General features: G+C 45.0%; 1 protein-coding gene across 1 annotated transcript in view; it reads right to left on the minus strand.

Annotated features, from left to right (window-relative positions):
* grm8a (glutamate receptor, metabotropic 8a) overlaps nt 1–25,315 on the minus strand; it is a 252,876-nt gene that overhangs the window by 14,186 nt on the left and 213,375 nt on the right. Inside the window, exons 9-12 of the mRNA XM_080757178.1 lie at nt 13,919–14,058; nt 5,711–5,857; nt 2,681–3,102; nt 897–1,263 (exon numbers count right to left, since the gene is read on the minus strand). Of these exons, the coding sequence (XP_080613304.1) occupies nt 897–1,263; nt 2,681–3,102; nt 5,711–5,857; nt 13,919–14,058 (1,076 nt within the window). The remainder of the gene's footprint in view (nt 1–896; nt 1,264–2,680; nt 3,103–5,710; nt 5,858–13,918; nt 14,059–25,315) is intronic.

Here is a 25,315-nt window from a genome sequence, read left to right on the forward strand (position 1 = left end):
ATACTGTATAGGTTTTGGGGAGAGGACTAACACACAAACTCCAGCCACCTCCCCTATAACTGCCCAACTGCTCCCCGACCCCATAATGATCCCACTGACTACACCTAACTGTTAAAATGGGTAAATATACAGAGGGTGCATTTACAGGTACGTGCAAATTCACTTGACACATGCCTCAACAACACGCACGCTAGCCTAGAGCACGCACACACATGTTTGTATTGTTTGTCACAGCCCCTTTGGCCTGGCCTGCAGGCCTGCCCTGTGTTGCGTGTCTTTCTCCCACAGATCCTGTAGGGCAGCCTGTAGTCAACCTGAGGTTACCAAGAGTGGGTGCCATCCATCCATTCATCTCTCTCTCTCTCTCTCTCTCTCTCTCTCTCGCTCCCCAGAGGTGCCCTTTTGCTTGCTTCCCTCTAGTTCCCTTTGATTGACTTCACACACACACCCCCACATCACATATTGATCACACATCCACACATTTCTGACAACACTCTTGCACCTTACCTTTTCGCATGCTTTATTTTGGCATTTCTGTAAATAAATATCGTTACTTTTTGCACTACCACCTCAACTTGTGTCCTCCTCAACTTGTCATGGCCCCACAGGTCGGATTATGACATAGGCTACTATACTTGTGAGGACAAATAGTGGACAACTTTGCAGATCAATCTCTGCTTATTAAGTAGCCAATACATTTAAAACTTCACCTGAATCTTTTCTAAATGAAACGCTTTCTAAAAATATTTTTTTAACCAAACCAAACAACCATAGGCCTATACTGTATATCTTGTGAGGACCATGGAAAATGGTCTTCAAAGTCTGTTTCTCAGATTCTAATACACACACACACACACACACACACACACACACATGCACGTGCGCGCTTCGCTCACCCTCTCCGCGGACTGCGACGTTCCAAAGAAGATGGGTATGAAGGCCAGCCAGATGATGCAGGTGGTGTACATGGTGAAGCCGATGGGCTTGGCCTCGTTGAAGGTCTCGGGCACGCCGCGCGTCTTGATGGCGTACACGGTGCACGTGACCATCAGCAGGATGGAGTAGCCCAGGGAGCAGATGAGCGACAGGTCCGAGATGTCGCACTTGAGCACGCCGCGCGCCGTCGACGGGTCCTGCGTGCGCTGCTCGCCGTAGTCCACCACGGTGTGGGGCGGGTCCACGGCGAACCACACCAACACGCCCAGCAGCTGCGCCGAGATCAGCGAGAAGGTGATGGCCAGCTGGGAGGCCGGCGAGATGAACCTGGGACGCGCACACACACACACACACACTTTGACTATTTATTTATGTCCACACAAAGGATATGCATACAAGGACACAAATATTATAGGTGCGTTAAAGTTACATCTGCAAAGTCATGGCACGCACACGCACGCACACGCACACGCACACGCACACACCACTTGAACCCCAGCATGGTATGTGTGGTACAGATGGAAACAAATGTGTAACTCAAGTCCGTTTCACTATAGATGGTTTAAAGTAAACCCATTAAGACCCGAGGCCGGTTCTAAACATGTCTTTATAAATCTAAACCGTTTTCAGAAAAAAACTATACAAGCTCCCAGAGCGTGATGAGCCATGAGCTTGTATTTCTGCCAAAGTTTAGAATGATGCTTTATACAAATTATACAGATGCTTTCCCAGTTTAGATGGGTTGAGTGGATGATCGCCCCCGGTCGCAATTGTTTGACATAATGGTTAGAATAGCTTTCCTTGGTGGATGACATTTAACAGAAATGTCATATTTCCGTTACCATGTCCACACTGACACTCTTTCAACAGCTTTCAAGGTCCCTATTTTGTGTATTTTGGGCAAAATAAATAAAACCTGATTGAAAACTTTAGGCAAGGCAAACTTTTTGTACTTTTATTTGTGATATAAACTATACATTAAAAATGTCAATGACAAATGGCATTCGTCAAATGCCAAATGCCAAAACAGTGAATGATTAATCACGATTATATGTAGGATAATTAATCACCAAAGTCATGATCGTTAAACAGGAGAAGAGAAGGTGTATTAGTTCATTCAGGTCTAGCGTGTATACGTGTAGTTGTTATAATAAGGCACAAAGACACTATACTCTGAGATCAGTGAGAATGCGGGAGGTCAAAATGTTCATTAACACTCCCTGGTGTGCCGGTTGGTATACGTTCATAAGTGTGACACATAGCTGCGGATTCAGCCCAGCTGGTGCTAACGGACTGACAGGGTAGTCCTAATGAAAAGGGACGACCCAACACCAGAACAACACTGGGGTTTTATTGCATCTCTCAACTATAGGTCGTCTTCGGTCGACCTCTCCAGCGCCGTCTCCAGTCTTCTCCGTTCTACATACACCATTACATCCTTCGTGATAACCGTGTGTGAAGCTTTCTGAACAAGGCGGATCACTGGCGTGCAAACAATCATGATAACGCACACCCTCTCATGTAATATTGCTTAATTATACACACCCTAACATGCACGGGATACGCTCGCAATTTCCGACGGCGCATTAGTCTGACAACCTGGCTTCGCGTGCCGTTCGGCTTAGGGTTCGGACAGGGTTAGTAATGGGGCAAGTCGGACCAACGCACGGCAGAATAATGACGCTGACCCCAACTCCACTTCCACTCAACACCCCCGTCACCTCTCGGCCCCCTCCCTGCTCACCTGGGTGCCGTCACAGACCTCTTGCCCTGCTCAAAGATGCGGTGTATTCGGTTGGTCTTGGTGAGCAGCGCTGCGTAGCTGAAGCACATGCCAAGGCCCAGGAATATGCGACGCAGGGAGCACACGCCCACGCCGGGCGCGGCGATCATCGGGAAGGTGATGGCGTAGCACAGGAAGATGCCCGTCAGCAGCACGTAGCTCACCTCGCGGCCCGACGCGCGCACGATGGGCGTGTCATTGTGCCGCACGAAGGAGACCACCACGAAGCAGGTGGCCATGATGCCCAGCACGGAGACGAAGACGGGGATGGCGGCCCATGGCGAGTGCCACTCCAGCTTGATGATGGGGATGGAGTCGCAGCCCGTCCGGGTGGCGTTGGGACGCATCTCGTACGGACACAACTCACAGGAGAACTCTGACGCCTGGCATAGGGATGGAGAGAGGGAGACAGAGAGCGAACGAGGGGTAAAGAGGAGGTGGAGGAGAAGGAGAGGGATGGGGAGAAAAGGGGAAAAAAAGAAACAAGGACAGAGTTAGTGAGATATAAGGAGGGGTGAGAGAGAGAGAGAGAGAGAGAGAGAGAGAGAGAGAGAGAGAGAGAGAGAGGATATAAACAGAGAGAAGAGAGTACCGTATATGTAAGTGATAGAGAGAAAGGTAAAAGAAAGGATAAAAATCTGACCTGTCTCAAGTGAGTGGTGCTGTACTGTACTGTACTGTACTAGTGTACTCCTCCCTGGCCTCTCTCTCTCTGTGTGTGAGTGTGTGTGTGTGTGTGTGTGTGTGTGTGTGTGTGTGTGTGTGTGTGTGTGTGTGTGTGTGTGTGTGTGTCATATTTTGACTTATAATTATTGAACGGTAGGTAGTAGAATCAAAATTGTGCAAGATCAGATTTTTGTGTTTTCTTCAAAACACACTCTTTGCCATCACTCTTTGCCATCAAAAACGTAGGCAAACTGCTGATGTATCGGCCGGATTTGTCATAATCCATTCTGATTGGGTATGCCTGACTTCCAAAATTGTGCAGGCCCTGGGATATGCAACCCAAACGCTTGAGAACAGCTGTGCTCGCCTGCTTGCACACTCACTCTGCTGTGAGCCAGTTCGTATAAGGTTGACAGGCAGCTAAATAGCTGTTTTTCTACCCTAACCCCTCCCCCGCACTGTACATACCCCAAAAGCTATAATTAACAAGAGTGATGCATTTAATAAATCGCAAGAAACAGCCAACGCCTTCTGTCTGCCCACAAATTGTTCAGCAGCTGTGTTGCAGGTGCTGTGTGTGTGTGTGTGTGTGTGTGTGTGTGTGTGTGTGTGTGTGTGTGTGTGTGTGTGTGTGTGTGTGTGTGTGTGTACGCGTGTGCGTGCGTGTGCTTGCGCACATGCGTGTGCGTCCGTATAGGAGGCGGGCCACTGTGGCATCTCACAGTCCATAATATTGACCCATCAATCATTCACTGCTAATGGAGCAACAAGTGTAAAGTGTCACTTCGAGACAGGACTCCTGCACTTCTACGCGACTGGGGAAAAGATTGTGTCACCGTTTGTGTCATCCGTCATTGGGCTAACATGGACTGACACATTTGTGGTAAAGTAGTACATTCTTCTTCGCAGTTTGATATTGGAGTAACAGTGGTCGACAATACCGCAAAGACACGACATATCGCAAAGACATGAGTGCAATAAGCCAAGCAATGCTGTGCCAGCCGATGAGGCTTTATGCTTGTAAAGCAAGCAGAAAGTGTTCATCAAGCAGTTCCCCTTTTCTGAGGGGAACATTAGCTGAAAATAGTAGAGCTACAACCTCACAACAGCTCATGATGTGAGACTTGAGTTGGTAACGTTGTGGTTGGTAATGTCAACAAACAGTAGTGCTTTCTCACTGCTCTCAAATAACGACGCACTGGCGGAAAATAAGGACATTAAGTCTAAAAATGAAGTCCTAAAACCAATAATCAAAGTAACAAATCTTAATAATGAACTACATTTGTATACTGAAGTTATCGTGGAAGAGGATGTGGAACATTCGCACGTGCACAACTGGTCTGTATTGCTTGTTAATTAAGTCGCGTATCTATTATAATGAGAGGGTTCTTAAACATCCAAGAAAGATATTGAACCCATTTCAAAAGTCCCTAAATGAGGAACCTTTAGCTGGGCCCGGACACATATTGATTACCATTGCATGGTTAATCAATAATCATCATGAGTCCATAATTACATGCCGGTCTCCAAAGTCTCCGCTGAAGAGTCAGTCACAACCAAACTTGGTCTCATTCTCGCTACAACAAATTGACATTCTACATTTGCTGCAGCCTGGAGCAAAAGGTTTACAAACTCTCACATTGCGGAAAATAAACTGTTCCCTGATAAGCGCCGTTATTTGCTCCCACTCACCTAGCAGAAACCATACATCAGGATAATGTGCACTCAGTGTTTCCCCTGTCAGTGTGCGTCTGACGGAAGGGCAACAGGATGAAACCGTGGCGTTATTGGCAATGGAATTCACAGTCGACTCGGGTTCTTTGCCGAGTCGTGGCCCTGTGGCGCTGTTGTTGGGTACAGTTATTTCCAGCATTCAATTTGGTTTAAATTGAACGTCACGTGGAAAGTGTAAGACTTTAATCCTAAACACTGCCCGCACACACACACACCCCATCTCAAAACTCATTGGAACAAGGCTTCCTGCACTACTAGCCAATCCTAAAGTATGCTTTGCTAATGTGTCAATGCATATATCAATATATATATATATATATATCAATATATATATATATATATATATATATATAGTCAATATATCGTATCCATTGGATGAGGGCGTGAAAGGCACGTACTCCCGCCATGTACCATGTTGACAAGAGCGGAACAAGAATGGCAGCAGAAGCGGATATTGCATTGTTCGGCGTGGGTAATCACACCTGGCCTGCCTTGTTTTTAAGTTGTTGTGGTGGAAGAAGAGATTTCTTTACTTGAGTTTAAAGCACCAATACCACAATGTAGTGTAGTGCAACAGACAGTAGTTTATACCTGATAGTGGTAGCCCTCACAGCGTTCACAGTGCCAGCAGCACGGAACTCCTTTCACCACCTTCTTCCTCTCTCCTCTCCGACACGGCAGACTGCACACGGAGGGTGGGAGAGTGGGGTCTCCCGTCTTCCAACGCATGGCCTCCACCTGGAGGAGAGAAAGAAGCAAAGGACAGGAGAGCAGAGGTGAAAAAGAGGATGGGAACGCGAGGAGGTTGAGAGAAAGGAAGGAAGGAGGGAAGGAAGGAAGGAAGGAAGGAAGGAAGGGGGTGTCACGATGTCAAAATGTGTTGACCCCAAAATGCAGAGTCACGACATACAACCAGCGGAGTAGTGTTCAAACACTAATTTATTAATTAAATGCAGAACAAAAGCAAGGCAACAAAAACGGGCAGAGGATAAGTAATCCCAAAATGCAAACACAAAAAGGTATGAGCAAGTTACCAGAGGTATTCAAGGCAGGGTCCAGAGGAACAGAGACACAGGCAAGAGCTCCAGGGTAGACAACATAACAACAACGTATGAACTGACAAAGTGTGAGTGCAATGAGTCCAGTTATATATGGGGCAGGCTGATTGTCAAAGTGTTCACAGGTGGGATGACGAGGGGGTTGGAGACAGGTGAGTGAACTGACTGTGTGAGTGGAAGGGAAAGTGGGAGTGGCCAGGTCTGACATGGTCTGTGGAGAGACAGATCCTAACAGGGGGGGGGGGGGTACAGTTTATCCTATCGATAACCATAGCTTTTCCAGATACATTCTGGTCTGAGGGAGTTGTTTAGTGGTGTACTAAAACATTACATTGGTACAGAGAGAGGCCACGACTCACACAAAGAGAACATTGCAGGGTCAGCACGCATGCACTGGATCAGAGGCCAAATTAAAGCATACATAGGTCAAAGGCTTAATAGAATATACATCCCTATACGCCCCTATAAGTATGATTCCTCAACAATCCCTGTTTTAAACCGAGCTGTCTAACGATACGGAGACTCTACCGCGGGCAACGGAAAAACCTTAGGGGCGCAGTACAATTATAGAGTTTGACAAACACACACACACACGCACACATCCCAGTATACAGTAAGGATAGCTGTGCAAGCAGCCGATGAACCGTACAGAGGTAGAGTCGCACTTGTTCCTCTGGGTTTAGTCTGGCATATTAGCTGACTTCACCCAACTTTCATCTAGGTTATATAGTAGTGCTTCCACAAATCGCAAGTCATCGTCCCATATGTTTCTTGTCCAAAACACATCAGTCATCCCCCCCGACACTGAGATTCCTATAGAACTGAACAGAACATTTAAGAACTGCAAAAGTCAGCTCGACTTGGCTGTACAAACCGAGATGATTTCATGTCGCTCATAGCTTTTCCAGATACATTCTGGTCTGAGGGAGTTGTTTAGTGGTGTACTAAAACATTGCATTGGTACAGAGAGAGGCCACGGCTCACACAAAGAGAACATTGCTGCAGGGTCAGCATGAATACACTGGATCAGAGGCCAAATTAAAGCATACATAGGTCAAAGGCTTAATAGAATATACATCCCTGTATATAGGATAATACGCCCCTATAAGTATGATTCCTCAACAATCCCTGTTTTAAACCGAGCTGTCCAACGATACTGAGACTCCACCGTGGGCAACGGAAAAACCTTAGGGGCGCAGTATAATTATAGAGTTTATGACAAACACACACACACACACACGCACACATCCCAGTATACAGTACCTCAGGGAAAATATAACAATGGAGTTCAATACACACACACACACACACACGCACCCTGTAAGATGCATTATATGACACATGCATACGTGCACTGCAAACATACACACCTCAGAGAATTACACACAGTCACACACACACCCATCGAGCTACAGTATGGCTACACAATAAACCACATTGTGTATTGTTATGCATACAGTATCTCTCTCTCTCTCTCTCTCACTCTCTCTCAGAAGGAAATCCAGATGGCTTATTTGTGCCACATCTGATTAGCGTCTGATTCCAGGGTTTCGCATAGTGGCTGGTGTTAGCTTTGTGCCTGGCAGCTTCACGCGAGTCGCTCCTTGCTAATCGCTCTCCAAATCGCCCCCTGCACGCCGCCCTTTTTCTGCAGGTACACAGAAAGCAGAGGCTGTTAAGCGTCTGCTAATGCGCTGCGTTTTGCACTTCAGCAGCTGCGCGCCAAGCTGTTTCTCTCCTCCACAAACAGTCATGGTGGTGAGCGGGATGGTATGGTTTGCTGCCATTGAGATACTTAATTGAAGTTTGTTCCAGGCTAGCTTAGTACGACAATATTAATGATGCTCATTGAGGCATATGTGACACACACACACACACACACACACACACACACACACACACACACACACACACACACACCTAAATATATTATTCTGAGTCATAAGCTTTTAATGATGACTGAACTGGCTATACTGAAAACTATGGTGTTACTCTGGAGCCATTACAAGCTCCACCTGCTCCATGTGGGTGTGTCTATGTGCAGCAGCACTGCTCCATGTGTATGTGCAGTAATACTTGAGTCAAAGTATACTTCTGGTCAAATATTGCTCTACTGTGAGCTGTGAGATAAAGTTTATAAATATAATGACACAGACACTTTCTCAGTTTTAATGGGTTGAGCTGGACTCCACTATATAACCACCACGGACCTCAAATACAACAAAAACCCACGACAGAATCCAAGCTAGCCGTGTCAATGCAGCAAAAGCTAAGGCGTGGCAAGGTTATACCTGAGAGCTTCAAGGTTAACGGGCAGGAAGGCAACGTTTTCCAACGCAGAATTCAGTGGCATGCTGAACCACCTGAAGGTATACGACACAACACGCCATGTTGTGGAACTGAAGCTACTCGCTCTCTTATCTCAGGTCATGCATTTGAACCACTTTAATACACCAGAGATGTGCATAAAAATAGCTTGAGACAACTACAGCTTCCAAATGCGCTCTCGCTCCCTTCTACTATGGTCCTGTAGGCTGTGTGCAGATCAATAACTGACCCTTCTCTCTGATATGCACAGCTCAGCAGCACGGACAGCGTCAGGGTCAGAGAGCACAAGAGAGAACGCTGTTCTTTGTGGACACACACGCACGCGCGCACGCGCGCGCGCGCGCGCACGCACGCACGCACACACGCACACACGCACACACGCACACACACACACACACACACACACACACACACACACACACACACACACACACACACACACACACACACACACACACACACACACACACACACACACACACACACACACACACACACACACACACACACACACACACACACACACACACACACACACACACACACACACACACACACACACACACACACACACACACACACACACACACACACACACACACACACACACACACACACACACACACACACACACACACACACACACACACACACACACACACACACACACACACACACACACACACACACACACACACACACACACACACACACACACACACACACACACACACACACACACACACACACACACACACACACACACACACACACACACACACACACACACACACACACACACACACACACACACACACACACACACACACACACACACACACACACACACACACACACACACACACACACACACACACACACACACACACACACACACACACACACACACACACACACACACACACACACACACACACACACACACACACACACACACACACACACACACACACACACACACACACACACACACACACACACCCCTTCCTTGTCAATGAAGACACGAGCGCCCAGTCCCCTCCTTTACAACATTTACAGAAAAAGAAGGAAAAAAAGGTCATTAACAACTGTCCCCATGTCCCCAACGAACGCTGAAACGCATTGGCCCCTTTTTATGCTCTCTGCAATAACAAGGACATTATTTTAATTTCAAAGTGGAGTGATTCTTCATCCTCTCGGGACACATTCCTTTGGAATAAAATAAATAAACTAAAAACATCAATAAAAACTAAATACCCTCCAGTCTCCACTTTGATATCTGGTCATGCATAACCCAGTAGCCTCTCTCTCTCTCTCTCTCTCTAGTACCCATTATCCAAGTCCAATTTCACACATTTTCAAATGTAAAAAGAATGCTGACACATTGTGAACTTGTAGATGGACTATATTTTCAAATGCCAAAATGTATATGGGGCTTAAGTGGTTAAGAGTATGTTTTGTAATAACAGTACTTTGAGTAGTAAAGTACACTTTGTTACATTCCACCACTGGACTTGGCTGCATTGCTACAGTATCGTTTTTAACCGGTTGAGAACCCAAACTAGGCCAACAGCTGTCGCGCTGACGACGTGTCAGGGGTGGAATAAAAAGGTTGAGCGTGTGGCTGATCATTAAATCATGATCCCTCACTGGAGGAGAGGGTGTCACTCGTGTCCTCGGTGGGGATTTGTCACCGAATCACTTGAAAAGCCAAAAGGGCTCGTTAATACATTTATGGGGAGGGCGAGAGAGAGAGATGACGTGTATCAAGACTGGAAATGTCAGAGGTTTTATTTGTCACATATGCGCGTAGGCGCGCATAGTACAGTGGTGTTTTGGATCACAGGCATTAAATATTTAAACGAGCGCTTTAACGATCCACTGGAGAAGTCTTTCTGCCGCGTTCTGTCCCGACGTGACCCGTACAGTTCCCATTTCCTTTGGTAAGGCGTTAGAAAGTCTATAAAGCCATGAGGCCTCATGGGCCGTGGCTCAGCGGTCCAGGCACCTTGGCTGGTAATCCAGTCTGTGGCAGTGTGCCGTGGGTTCGACTCCCCATCCTGACGGCCTTCACTGCATGTCACTCCCCCCCATCTCTCTCACCATTTCCTCTCAGCCTATACTGTCTGTCCCTCCATAAAAAATATAAAATAAAGGCGAAAGCCACAAATGAAAAGTCTAAAGCAGTGGTTCCCAAACTGGGGGGTCGGGACCTCCAGAGGGGTAATAATGTGCAATATTGTTTTCACATCACCTCGCAGCGCGAGGCACTGTGAGCTTGTAGTTCGGCTATTCTCACAATATTCATCTGTGGAAGCGAGTCAGGGTGGTATAGTTCAAATATGACTATTTTGGGTTGCGGTCTGAAATGTTTGGAAAGCCTCGGTCTGAAAGTCTTCTTCACACGGGAACCGACATTACGCCATGAGCACCCTGCTGCTCCAGTCCTTAATACTGTACCATTAAAGTGGATCACTAACACTGTGTTAAATGATTCATTCCAAAATACTGTTGGTCTATGAAGCTTTGAATGGTTTAGGGCCAAAATACATTCATGATCTTCTATCTTTGCTGGACGGAAAGAAAGAAAGAAAGAGCATGAAAGGAATGCATTCATTCCCTACAGTATATACAGCTGTATATATTCCTCCAGGGATCTAAACATAAGGTCATGCACCGCAGGGTTCCAAATGCATCATGAAGGTCTAAAAACACTGCGTAAGCGGGATGACTCCTGCTTAAAATCATATAAGATCGACTATTTTTGGTGAATGTTGCCCATAATACAAATGTTAGGGTTCAAGTGCATGGTTAACTGAGAAAAACTAAAAAGTTCCTATCCCATAAAGATTTGGCGGCCACCCAGTGGTAACTCTGAGGACTCTCCTATTTAACCTATTCCTAACCTATTTAGACCCGAGGGCGATTTTACAAATGTCTTCTAAATCCCGACAGTTTTCTGAAAAACACGTCTTGTCAGTCGTTCTCAAACATTTTCATGTCAAGGACCCCCAAAAATATATGTAATTGGCCGCCGTATGAAAATATGTTGTTCCAGGGACCCCCGCAGAAGCAAAGATTTGAGTTAAAAAACGTCCGCTCTGAAAGAATATACTGTATTCAAAGATTTGTGCCACATTTTCACGATTTAAAAAAATAGCAGACCTACAAGCTCGTAGCGCGGGACCGAGTGCCACGCTACGAGCTTGTAGGTCTGCTATTTTTGAGAGCTTTTTGAGAGCTGGATTTTTCAATAGCTAAAGTATAACATAAGGCTAGAAACACCAAAAGGGGTTTCCCTTTTGCTACTGTGAAGATCTACAGTAGCTAAATAAGCCTATTACTTAGTTGTGCTAAAACGTCCCCTGCCTCATTCCTATGAGTTGTGACACAACGCAGGTGTTGCACCCATAATAATTAATTAAGATAAGCTTAATTCACCATTACTAAATCACATGATATAATAATATTGAAACAAGAGCGTACTTGTACAAAATAAATACATTGAATTCCCACAATTCTTAATACAACCGGTACTGGAACACAAATACTATAATAATAATCAAAGTAAATAGAGATAATGTCCACACACTGCATAATGCTGCCGTGTGCTTTATTATCCTCTATTCAAACAAACAATACTTGGCCGACGGCGAAGGTGAAATAAATCACGGACAACATTCTGTGTGCAGACAATTACTTTTCTTTACCATCTCCAATAATAGCCCGAGTCCAATTAAAGTCTCATTCTCTCTGTATGAGGTAAATAAAGGCCCTGACTCCTATTAGATGGTATAGGTTCAAATGGTAAAAGGAAAGAAAGATAAATGGCGCATATAAAGTGTCTTTACCCACTGTGCTTTACAGTGTGGATTACGTTCATCCAACCATGCAAGGCTCATCGGCTGCAGTTAGGAGTTCAATGACTTGCTCAAGAACACTTCTGACAGTGACCCAGAGCTGGGGATCGAACCGGGAACTTTCCGATTGCAGCGCCCACTGCTGCCCTAAGATTGTCCACAATAGACACCATTTGGTCTCAACTGGAAACGCAAACTCTTGGAAGCGCCCATGGCCGGCTGCCATATGTTAAGTCATGGTCAGACGGGTGAGCCGTTTATTTTAATGGTCAATCAATCGATTGTGTTACACCTTCGATCAAGGGGACTAACATAGTATGCGTTAAAGGTCATTACACACTGGCGATTTGGCGACGCGATGCGAATAAGCGATCTGAAAATGCGAAATATTTGCCCGGCGAATTTATTCGCGTTTGCCTATACAGTGTACACATCTATGCGACGCGTATTGTGCGATTATATTAGCCTCTCCTCTCCCTCCTCCTCTCCTCTCCTGTCCTCTCCTCCCCCTCCCGAGGCAGAAGGTAGAAGTGTTACAGAGAAAACAATAGGCAATGCACTCCACCGCCAAGGCCTCCATGGGTGCTAAAAGGCATGTCGAAGCTCATTTACAGCATTTGGACATGCCTACTGAATACTGGCAGAATGTTGTCTGGTCATGACGAGACCAAAATTTAACTTTTTGGCTGTCATACTACACACCATGTTTGGAGGAGAAATGGCACTGTGCATCACCCGAATAACACTATACCAACAGTGAAGTGTGGAGGTGGAAACATCATGGCATGCCTTGGCATGGGGTTGTTTCTCATCTCGAGGTACTGGCAGACTTCATGTAATTGAAAGAGCAATGAATGGAGCCATGTATCGGGAAATTCTTGAGATGAATCTCCTGCCATCCACCAGGATGATGAAGATGAGACGTGGCTGGACCTTCCAGCAAGACAACGATCCAAAGCACAAAGCAAAGGAGACTCTCAAATGGTTTCAGAAGAAGAAAATCAAGGTGTTAGAATGGCCCAGTCAGTCAACTGACTTAAACCCCATTGAAAATGTGTGGAAAGAACCTAAGAAAAGGGTTCAACAGAAGGCACCAACAAATCTGTGTGGAGGAATGGGCCAAAATCACACCTGAGCAGTGTGGGCGATTAGTTACGTCATACAAGAAGCGTCTTGAAGCTGTCATTACAAACAAAGGCTTCTCCACTAAGTATTACATTAATTTCAGTTAGTGTTCAATACTTTTTTCCTGTGTTATTGCACTTAATTCCACATAATTTATGGCCTTGAATGTTGTGATTTCTTTTCATGTGTGGATTACTTGAGTTAATACCAATGTCTGGTATAGAAATGTCCTATCAATTGCATCTTTGGAAATAAACGTACTGAGAAAAAAGTTATAATACTTATTTCCCCCATGTATGTGTGAATGTGCCTGCCAAAAGTTCTTGTGCGCAAACCAGGATTTGTTTGTGTTTGTGCGTGAGAGTTTGCGCGTGTGCGTGTGCATGCGTGAGTGCACAATGTGTGCCAATTTCTGACAAAACACTCACATTCAGGTGTAGTCGGTTGGTCCAAGTCCCAATAGCTCTGTACTCTGCAGTAGACCTATCGGAGCTCTGGTATTGGAAGATGTCGTACCTCCCTGGAGCGTCTCCATTCTCGTTGAACACCACCGGCGTACCCGCACTTCCTGGAAAAAAGCAAAACAAACATGTTCAACCACTTCAACTCTATTCTTAGTTGACCGAAGTCCCTCTGGACTCTATACACTACCAGTAAGACGCGCAAATGCGGGAAGCGAACGCAGCTCGTACATATTTGGGTTTTGGACGTATAGCTTCTTTGGGGACTCCTTATATGGTTATGGCTGAGTCATGGTGACACAAATCACTCAGCTCCATATATGGGCACAAAAGCGGGACAGACAGACACATCACTCAGCTCCATATATGGGCACAAAGGGGGGACACACGGACACACACACAGACAGACAGACAGACAGACATGATCTGCTAGGTCTCATAGTAAGTGCTCACTGCGTTCGCAACTAGTGTCATTTCTGCATTTCGCTCTAAATTAAATACAGCAGTTCCAATTTTGCCTGCTCATTTCTGCTCATATACCAGTTTCACTTGTGTGTCCTCTATCATGTACAGTATGTGTTCTCTGTCCTCTCTCTCTTCTGGATTCAATTGGAATCCTGACATGTAAAGTGCATTACAAGTTAAACAAATGATGTTCACTAAAGACCTGGACAGATGGGGAGACCTGTCAGTCTATATCAACGGTTACTATCAGAATATAGAGCTATTCAATACTTGTTAAAAATATACAGTATATTATACACTGTATATTCTCACACAAGTCAAGCTTGATATACACTTAGTTGCGCGCATTCAGTCCACCCACCTGCTATTTCCACATGCAGAGCAAATAGCAGACCTAATCAGGCGAGACAGCGTGCGACCATGTTTAATTCAGGCATTGGACTGATGCAAAACTGCTCATGTGTTTTTCTAGGCAATTTCTGTGCCGTACGTAGCTTCTCTAGGTATGAAGATCTTGGTGGGGCAGCTTCCATTTGTCCTAAACTTTGTTGAGCTGTTTAGCAGCTAGAAAGAATATTGTTTAGGTAATTTCACCAGGCAGTGAAATACTGTGCTGAGGCTAGGCCTGGAGTAATGGTGTTTTATGTGACGTCGGGCCATAGTTTTCTCTGAGCGGGGAATATGTCACAACTGCTTCAGAAAACATTAAGAAAGACAGAGCTCCATTTATTATGTGTGGCTGCTCCGTCTCCTCCAGGGGTCGTTAGCAACTGCTATGTGAGGCTAAGACGCATAAGACCATTATTTAACACCATCAAAACAACTTATATTGAGCAGAAGAGGATTAACCCTTTGTGGTGCCCGGTGCTACGACCCGTTTCCGTGCCCCCCGGACCAAAGATTGACGCTTCACCGGCGCGCTTCACAGTTTTAGTGCTCCTTCAGAAGCCTTTGCTCTAAATTTCAGTGGTCTTGCGGCGATAGTTCAGCCTTCTTTCACTTTCTCCTCGCCGTTTGGAGTCAAGTGGAGTCAATGTTCATGTGGACTGACCTATTAAAGATCTGCCCCCCCCCTATCAAAACTCAAAACTAAACTAAAAGAATGGCTGACCTCAAAATACAACTCAGCAGAGTTTAATAATTACAATTTAGGCATTTAGCAGACGCTCTGATCCGCAGAGCTATATTTACAGTAAGGAAGGACAACACATGGTAATACATCAAAGTAAGTATCATGATTAGTCATATTATGCACTTCATGCTTTTCTCTATCCTTTATAACTGCAATTATGAGCCTGCACAACCACGTTTTTCCACCCACCTTACTTATATAATGTGACATTATTTATAATGTTATTTCATTAGGACTCTTCAGCTCAGGATTGACCATTACCATTTATTGCAAAGCATTTAGTTTGGCGGTGTGGCTCTGCTCATGTGATACGGTGTTACAGATTACCTGTGCAACATATACAGATCTAAGATCACAACCCCCGCAGAGCAGAGCATAGGATAAAGACATTACATGAACATCTTTCAATGCCATATATACATGATGCATATCACATAATAGAACAATCCACAAATCAGTGAATCACTTTTATCACAGAATCACCCAGAACTATAGATACAGTATCGTAGCACAACCCATTAATCATAATCACAGTATCACCCGTTACAGAACTAAATGCCACAGGGAGGAGGCCAAGGAGGTGGAGGGAATTTGAACGCCGACATCTGAACAACTATACTGTCTCAGCGAGCATGTAAAGTGAACGCAGAATATAGTGGCTGCTCAAATGGACTGCCTTGACGTACTGTGGGCGTGTGTGAACACGATGCCCCCTGGATAGAATAACTGCTAAATTATAACAAGAATAAGAATAAGATAGTTGTGTGTCTTAGGTGTTCCGTTTTCCTTAACTTCTGTAAACCCGCTTGGTAAGCACATCTCTCTTCTGGGACAAGTATGAAAATATTTGGAATAGGCCGGTATACAGTATTGAGAAAGTGACAGTGGTATACAGCAATACAAGCATGGAGTAGAATGTAATGAAGGGGATATAGAGAGAAAGTGACAACTAAGTGGCATAGCATAGCAGGCTCCCTCGCTTAGCACAACCACAAGAAATGTAATGCGTTTTTGGTCAAACAAGCCAATATTATTCACAGCCCATAACTGAAGTCGTCACGGTTACAAAACCACGGGACATTTTAACACAGCCATTTTTTTTAACTCCCGGTGCAGGTCGTGGGCCTGGTGGAAGAATTAATTCATTAATACCTGCAGGCACTCAAAGAGTTAATGGTTGAGGATACAGGGCGACTGTGGAGAGGTGGAGAGACAGAGAGATGGGAGTCATGGTGGAGAATGGAGAGATGAGAGAGAGAGGTATTGGAGAGGTGGAGAGACAGAGAGATGGGAGTCATGGTGGAGAATGGAGAGATATGAGAGAGAGGTATTGGAGAGGTGGAGAGACAGAGAGATGGGAGTCATGGTGGAGAATGGAGAGATGAGAGAGAGGTGGTGGAGAGACAGAGAGATGGGAGTCATGGTGGAGAATGGAGAGATGAGAGAGAGGTGGTGGAGAGACAGAGAGATGGGAGTCATGGTGGAGAATGGAGAGATGAGAGAGAGGTGGTGGAGAGACAGAGAGATGGGAGTCATGGTGGAGAATGGAGAGATGAGAGAGAGGTGGTGGAGAGACAGAGAGATGGGAGTCATGGTGGAGAATGGAGAGATGAGAGAGAGAGAGGTAGTGGAGAGGTGGAGAGACAGAGAGATGGGAGTCATGGTGGAGAATGGAGAGATGAGAGAGAGAGGTATTGGAGAGGTGGAGAGACAGAGAGATGGGAGTCATGGTGGAGAATGGAGAGATGAGAGAGAGAGGTATTGGAGAGGTGGAGAGACAGAGAGATGGGAGTCATGGTGGAGAATGGAGAGATGAGAGAGAGGTGGTGGAGAGACAGAGAGATGGGAGTCATGGTGGAGAATGGAGAGATGAGAGAGAGGTGGTGGAGAGACAGAGAGATGGGAGTCATGGTGGAGAATGGAGAGATGAGAGAGAGGTGGTGGAGAGACAGAGAGATGGGAGTCATGGTGGAGAATGGAGAGATGAGAGAGAGAGGTATAGTGGAGAGGTGGAGACAGAGACGAGTATAGTGCATGCAGTGTGCAGAGAGCGAGAGATGAAGAGAGTTAGTGGAGAGCTGGAGAGACAGGGGAAGCAGCGAGCAATCGAAAGAGGAAGAGGAAGGAGGTGCGAGAGAGAGAGAGAGAGAGATATTACAGATAGAGGGAATCGATAGAGAGATAGAGGGCGAGCTCTGCCTTCCTGATTGCCACCAGAAGTGATGAATGAAGAGAGTTCCCTGTGGGAACCACGGGGAAACCATTAGCACTGCTCCCTTCATACGACGCACGCACACACACACACGCACACGCACACACACACACACACACACACACACACACACACACACACACACAAGCGCGCCTTCCGTCAAACAGACAAGACCAGACTATATACTTATGTCTGCACAGCATTTTCCAATTCTCTCTGTCCTGATTCATCTTTTTGCTGTTTGCCGTTTTCTTAATTTCTCTTTGCCCTCCATCTCCGCTTTTCTCTCTCTGTTAACCAAGAGTCAAACATACCTTCCTCAAGCCATTATATTCTTTTCCCCCGTCTATCCTCCCCATCGCCTATCCCTCTTACTTCCATTGCTTTTTGTTTCTCACTCTCTCCCTTCACTTCCTATAGCCAGCCCCTCCAACTACAGTATATCCTTACAACTGCTTGCTGGCGTCCTCCCAAGCCTTCGCTGTATATTTCCACCCATGCCTACACCCATGGCTGCCTTCCTCTTCCCTGACAGGCTGAGAAAAACCTGCCGTGCTGACCAGAACTCACTAAGATAACTCTTTGGCACATACAGTACAGCATTTCCTGCAGCCATGTCAGTGCTGCAGCGGTGCCTGTCAGTCATGTGGTGTGTGTGTGTTGGGGGGGGGGGGGGGGGGTAATCAGCGTGGGCACAGGCAGATATCGACACACCCCGTTGACAGGTTCACGCTTCGCTAGACGTGACCTTGGAGGAAAAATTAGGTTCTATGCCTCGCCACTGGAAAACACAGAGCGCTCCCTGCCTGTCTCGTGCGTGCGTGTGTGCGTGCGTGCGTGCGGTAAGTTTTGACAGCAGCTAAACACTCAAATAATGCCTGATGTGACATGGGAATCAATAGGAGAGTCAGGGTTGAAGATGGCTATTTTGATGTCTTCTGAAGAGACAAGTAAAAGGTTAATCTGCTGCTGCCGAGGGGTGGTGGTTGTACTTGGCTTTTGAGTGGTATGTCAGTGTATTTGAATGGTATGTGGGTGCAGTACTTAGTTTAGACAGTTTTTGGTTTCTTACAGCTAAATCAAACGCCTTAAGACGAGTCTACTCGTCATGAGCGCCCCACGTAATTAATTCATAGGATGACGTGTATACCTGTCAATTGCAACGCATGATGTGCTAATGTCAAATCATCATTAAAATCGTAGTGTTTCACCAACTATCTGTGACTAGCTTGCTTTACAGGGCAGGAGACAAACAAAATGTGAGTGGCCTTGGGTTTGGTTACCATTTAATGGGGATTGAGCCGGATTAGATACACTCCATGGATACACCAGCTAGAGCAATGACTGGACTATGGCCATTGTGCTGTGGTGGTTTTCCATGATTAAAACTTGTCCTTCATCTCTATGCTAAGGTTGTCCTCGTCTTATTTTAATTTAATTAAGACTAATCAATATGTCCTTTCGTCACCCTGCTCTCGCTCTCTGCCAGCACCATATTGTTTTTTTTGTCCTTTGGTTATCATTTCTTTCTATCTTCTACTCTTTTTCATACTCTGCTCTTGCGTGCTCTCTCTCCCTCTCTCTCCCTCTCTCTCAAACACAAATAAAACAAAAACATACGTTCCTACAGTATGGCTGCCCTCAGGGTATATTCAAGACTTAATCATTCTTAATCAAAACATTGTTGTATCTTTTCGCACCAGTTTAGGGTAAGCCAGCGGTGTTACCTCTGCACCAATAACTATCAGAGCGCAAACTAAAACCCCATTGGAATACAACAGCAGTGTGTGTGTGTGTGTGTGTGTGTGTGTGTGTGTGTGTGTGTGTGTGTGTGTGTGTGTGTGTGTGTGTGTGCAATGCATGCATGCGTGCGTGCAAATGTTGGGACTTCCTCATTCCCTTAGGTCTCACAACTGACGGGTAAGTCTAACAACTGACACCAATTGTATTCAAATCCCATTATCCTAGTGTAGAGAGAGAGAGAGAGAGAGAGAGAGAGAGAGAGAGAGGAACTGGAGCAGAGATCAGAGAGGCTGATGGCAGCGAACTGAAAGGAAATATAAAATTCCCTGTTGGTCGTTGGCACCACATTTGAGATGCTGAAGCATTTACATTCAACAGTCAATAAAAACAGCCTCCAGAAACAGAGAGGGAGAGAGAGAGGGGGGAGAGAGAGAGAGAGAGAGAGAGAGAGAGAGAGAGTCACACCCACTAAGAGTAAAATTTAGCAGGGTGTCAGTCAGTAAAGCCAACTAAATTACTTCTGTCCCCGTAACCATTTCAAAGTGTTTTTGGCAGGCATCCTGGGCAATACATCCCCTCACAACCCTAGAGACCACCAGCATCTACCATTAATTATTACGACACACAAGCACAATAAAGACTTCTACAACGGCCGCAAAAGGAAAACAAATTCGGTGCCTTGGACAGCGACCATGGTCAGGCCAGCTGAATTAACACTGCATCTTTTCACAGCACAACACAGAACAAGAACATAATCACCGTAATTACCGTTTACTTTAATGTTTACTAAAAATAATCATTTTGTAATAGAAAAAAGATAAATACATTTTCTAGGGCTGCTGGTTAAAAGCTGAACGTCAGCAGTAAAACATGTGCCTGCCTGCATTCAGTGATCTTTACAAAAGGCAGCAGTGCTTAAAGCTGGAAGAAGTATACTTAAGACAAAAGTTGTGGTGCCTGTCAGCTCCTGCATGTTGTTTCCAAAGTGCAGGTTGTAGCCTACTGCACAGCCGTATGCAAAGGCTGAACTTACAGTATGTAACTTAGATAGCATTTTATGCAGACATAGCACTCTATAGTGTATACTGTACGGAGTGTACGCATATAGTTTCATTATATACAGCAGCTATTCCACTGTTTGGTTAATAGTTTACATTCTGTATGATTCTGACTGTTTTGTTGTATTTGATGTATTACCATGCATGTTTTCGTTCTTGCTTACTGTAAATCGCTCTGGATTAAGTCTACCAAATGCCTAAATTGTAATTATAATTGTAAGTGGCATGGTGAGCAGAAACCTAATCAAGCGGCGCAAGCTTGGGGAACTGTCCTCATTGAAAGTGTCAACAACTTCTATTAAGGAGTTACATGGCCATTCTCTAGAATTTCTATTAACCCATTTACACTCACAAAATAAAGTTTAGCATTTAATTTTATATTTACTGCAGTCAGTTATTTAAAAAGCTAACTCATATTGCTATGATTAGGTGATGTAATGGTGATGAAAAACAAACGGTGCCAACACAAAAATGTAATTATCGTTGTTAATGGCATTTAATGTTTGTGTTAGGGACAAGATGACGTACATTTTCCATCCCTTGTCAAATGGCGTTTTTAAAAACAAACATTGAACTAAATACAAACATTAAACCTCTATATAGGAGGGGCTAACGCCCCTCAACTGTTTGCTGTGAGTCTGCACCAGTAGTAGAAATAAAACTGTAAAACTATAAAACTGTGCTCAGTGGGGACTGGGGCTTTGAAGACACCCTCGCTGTGATTGGCTAAAACTCTGCCTGCCCCCCCCCCCCACTAACCCCTCCTCCCCCTCACACCCCGACGTCCCGAGGTATAAACACCTAGAACTCAAGACAGCCCAGAGGCCCAGCGGTAGTGTCTGCCTGCAGGAAAACACCACAGCATCATCATACAGGGGATGCTAGTGGGGGGAAAAGGCCAAAACTATAGATATTTTACATTTTGGCTTAAAATCACCTTTAACTCTGAGAGTGCACATTTGGTTCCATTTGTACACTCTCAGAGTTACAGACGCATAAGGGTCCATTTGGTTACAAACTATCATTTAGCTGGGGACGCCCCTGGAATTCCCTCAAGGACCCCTGAGGGTCCCCGAACTCCACTTTGGGAACCACTGCCTTAAACTACTGTCAGCGGAGAACACTTAGCTCGGGACTTCAGTCCTATAGTAATGTAATGAATCCTGTTCTGTTCCTGCATTCATCAATGACTGTAGTGTCACCGGCCACTACAGTCAATCAGCAGACCAACTGGGCAGCGTATTAAAGCTCTCCTAAGTCCGTGTCCTTCCTGCATTCCTTCTGCAAATGCGTTCCTGGTTGTTATCATGCGCCGTTTGCTCCCACCGCCACCATTAGTTATGTTCCCCATGAGGAGGTTGTTATTGTATACCTATCTCCCTGCTGTTAATGTTTAATGATGGCGGTCTAATTGTGCTGAGCAGGGAGACATAATGTAGCAGCTGAGCCTGCCCTGAATGCCAAGATGAAATCTTGGCCACGGGTCCAAGCATTCTTATTCAGTGGAAGAGTGGAGGGAAAATCAGGAAAAGAGGGAGATTGGAGGAAAAAAAGTGACATATAGGGGGAAAAGTAACATAGGGAATGAACAAGAAAGAGATGATGATAGAGAATAGCCTCAGTTTTACACACAACGAGAGGAGAATGAAATACCTGAAACCTCTTCCAGTTAGAGAAGTAATAAGAGAGGGGAACGGGGAAAACATAGATTAAGGAAAATGAGAAACAGTTAGCAGGACCCCAGGACAGATTAAGTGCATTAAAAGTTAGGACAAAGTTAAGAAACAGAGACGAAACTCACATAAATAAAATGTTTCCAGAGAAAGAGAGAGAGAGAGAGAGAGAGAGAGAGAGAGAGAGAGAGAGAGAGAGAGAGAAATGCACTAGTTAGAAACTCAACAACAATTAAGTAAAACTTTGCCATTCTTCAGAAAAGTCCCAAAACTTGTGAAGTTATGTAAGTATAAAGAAAGCTAGCATGAAAGGAGAGACGTGAAGAAAACAGAATGGAGTTCAGGAGGAAAAGACACTCGAGGAAGAACAAAGTCTGAAGAGCCTAAGACCTTCACTGAGGTATACCTTGGTGAAACACCTGAATAATAATTACAAGAACTCAAATGAACCGGCTGGAGGGAGAAATGGGTAGGAAGGGCAGAGGTGAGAACGAGGGTGAGAGGGGGAGCATTTTAAGCTTAGCAAGCAAATTGAGAAGGCGAGTACAAGTTGCCAGGAATTCCTTGAGAGGCAGTGAGAGACGGCGAAATGGAGATGTAGGGGAAACGAGATGAAAACATGAGGGGAAAAAAAGACACAAGAGACACAGAGTGAGAGAGAATTCCACAACAAAAGGAAATAGTAGAAATTACATGTAGAGTAACAAGCCTCAGACATCTCCCGGATAACTCTGGAAACTGTGAAAATATAAAAAAAAGAGTAGTGTGAGGGAAGAGAGAGAGAGAGAGAGAGAGAAAGATAGACAAAGAGGGAAGATTAGAGAGAAACATACTCCCTAACAAGGTAGGACAGAAAAGTTAGTGCATCGCCTGGATTGCCTGAAATCCCACAAAGTTACCTCAAGAATAATGAGGGGAATCAAACCAGAGGAGTGAGTATATGAGAGAGCAGAGACTCTGAACCCAGAAGCAGCAACGTGGGACATGAGGGTTAGATTAACCCATTGGGAAAGCATCCCAGCCATTTAGATTTTATACTGTATGCTGGCCATTAAAAAATAGCAGATGCACAAGCTTGTATTCTCTCTCTCTCTCTCTCTCTCTCAGCTTTCAAACAAAACAACACCAGGAAAAGAGCCTCTATTCTCCCACCAGGTGCCAGAAGCGATGGACATAAACAAGGGAGATGGACGGTGTAATAACAGGAGGAGGGGAGGGGAGAGGGTCAGGGGGGCGAAAGACAGTCCATAATAAAGTCAGGAACAAGCTAAATAAATAAACAGCCTCAGACATCCTCCCAGTTAGCCAGCAGAACCATGAAACACAAACAGAAAATGGAGGAAGAGGAAATGAGAGCGAGATAAATAATAGCCAGGGACAGCACCTGAACTTTCTTTTGGTTTCCTGAAGAACAAAGACACAAAACACCTCAGTAGGAGAGTGGATGCCGGGCCTCAGGGCCTGTCTCGCTTTGCCAGATGACCAGAGATCTCCACCGACTAAACGTCTGGGGACTTCTACGTGCATGGTGGTTTAGGAGAACAAAAAATAAATAAAATACTATGTCTGCTTGTTTGTGACGCTTTCAGAGAGACTGACTTGTAAGTCTATAATGTTGGCATTTTGTCTTTGTGCTGGTTTTCGCATAGCGGCCCGGACTCTAGACGCAAGTGCCACATACTGTAGCTGCCAAACTTCTAGTTTTGAAAATGTACCCCAAAATTTGTGCCTGCCTGTCAGCTCCCCACAAATGTGATTGGTTACAATGCTTTGGGCCACAAGGCTGCCATGGTAATTCTTCAGCTTTTTGAGGGGTGCTAGCCCCTCCTATATACAGGTTTAATGTAAGCTTTTAGTTCAATGTTTGTTTTAAAAACGCCATTGACAATGAAGGGAAAATTTACATCATCTTGTCCCTAACAAACATTAAATGCAATAAAGATAATTGAATGTTTGTTTTGTCACCATTTGTTTTACATCACCAATGAAGAAATACACTCCTCAATGTCAAATTGTTAAGAGTGTAAACAAAAGAAAGAGGCATAAACTATAACATAGTTCCAAAAATATGCATAACACAAACAAACTTACAATTAGGTGAAGAACCTCCAACCAGCATGCATCTCTGAAAGAACATGAAACTGACAACAAACAAGATGGCTCTCTTCTTCACTCACAGAACAGGAAAGCTAATGATATACTGCCCCTAGTGGACGGCAGACCCTTCAACCAATACATCATCTAATCATAGCAACATGACTTAGACGTTAATATATTTGCACCCCTCACTGATTTTTGTAGATTAAAGTGCAAAATGTAAGCTTTCAAATGATCCGTTTATTGAAAATGGAAAATATTTGAAGATATCATATATGGTCATTTGAAATGTCTTTAACCACAGACAACACATTAGATCTGACTGTTCTGATACGGTAGATAGTTAATGTTACTGCCATTTCAACCATGCTAAGACTTGTGTGTATGTGCACTGTTTGTGTGTGTGTGTGTGTGTGTGTGTGTGTGTGTGTGTGTGTGTGTGTGTGTGAGAGAGAGAGAAAGAGAACATAATCCTAGACCACCTGCAGCCAGGTCCATCCATACCGCCATCTAGCTGTTGCCTATACATTCGATCGCTCAATCCGTTCATCCGTGCACTCATCCATCAATCCTCGCTGGGTCCTCTCCCCCCCATGCTTCCCCTTCAACACCCAGCCTTCACAATCCATCTGCCCCAGCAGGTCTCTCCATTCCCCACAATCCATCTGCCCCAGCAGGTCTCTCCATTCCCCGTCTTTATCTCTGTGTCAGTCCATCTCTTCTCCTCATCCGGGCAAACGGTGCCCACGCTGTGCGTGCGTGCTCAGACGTGTGTACTGTATGTGTATGAGTGAATGTTTAACCACTTCATACAGTACATTAGCTATTTGAAAATAGCTGATCTACAAACACTGAGAGGTGTCCCACATATCATTTGGGGTGTCCTTATTGACAGGAAAAGGTTTGTAGGCTATCGTCATTGTGCCTGTGTGTATAGATAAGCAGTTCCTTGTATTGTGTCTCTCTGCAGGAGACGGTATCTCA

Source organism: Protomyctophum bolini (assembly GCF_963924005.1).
Source record: "Protomyctophum bolini genome assembly, chromosome: 23".
NCBI classification, from domain to species: Eukaryota; Metazoa; Chordata; class Actinopteri; order Myctophiformes; family Myctophidae; genus Protomyctophum; species Protomyctophum bolini.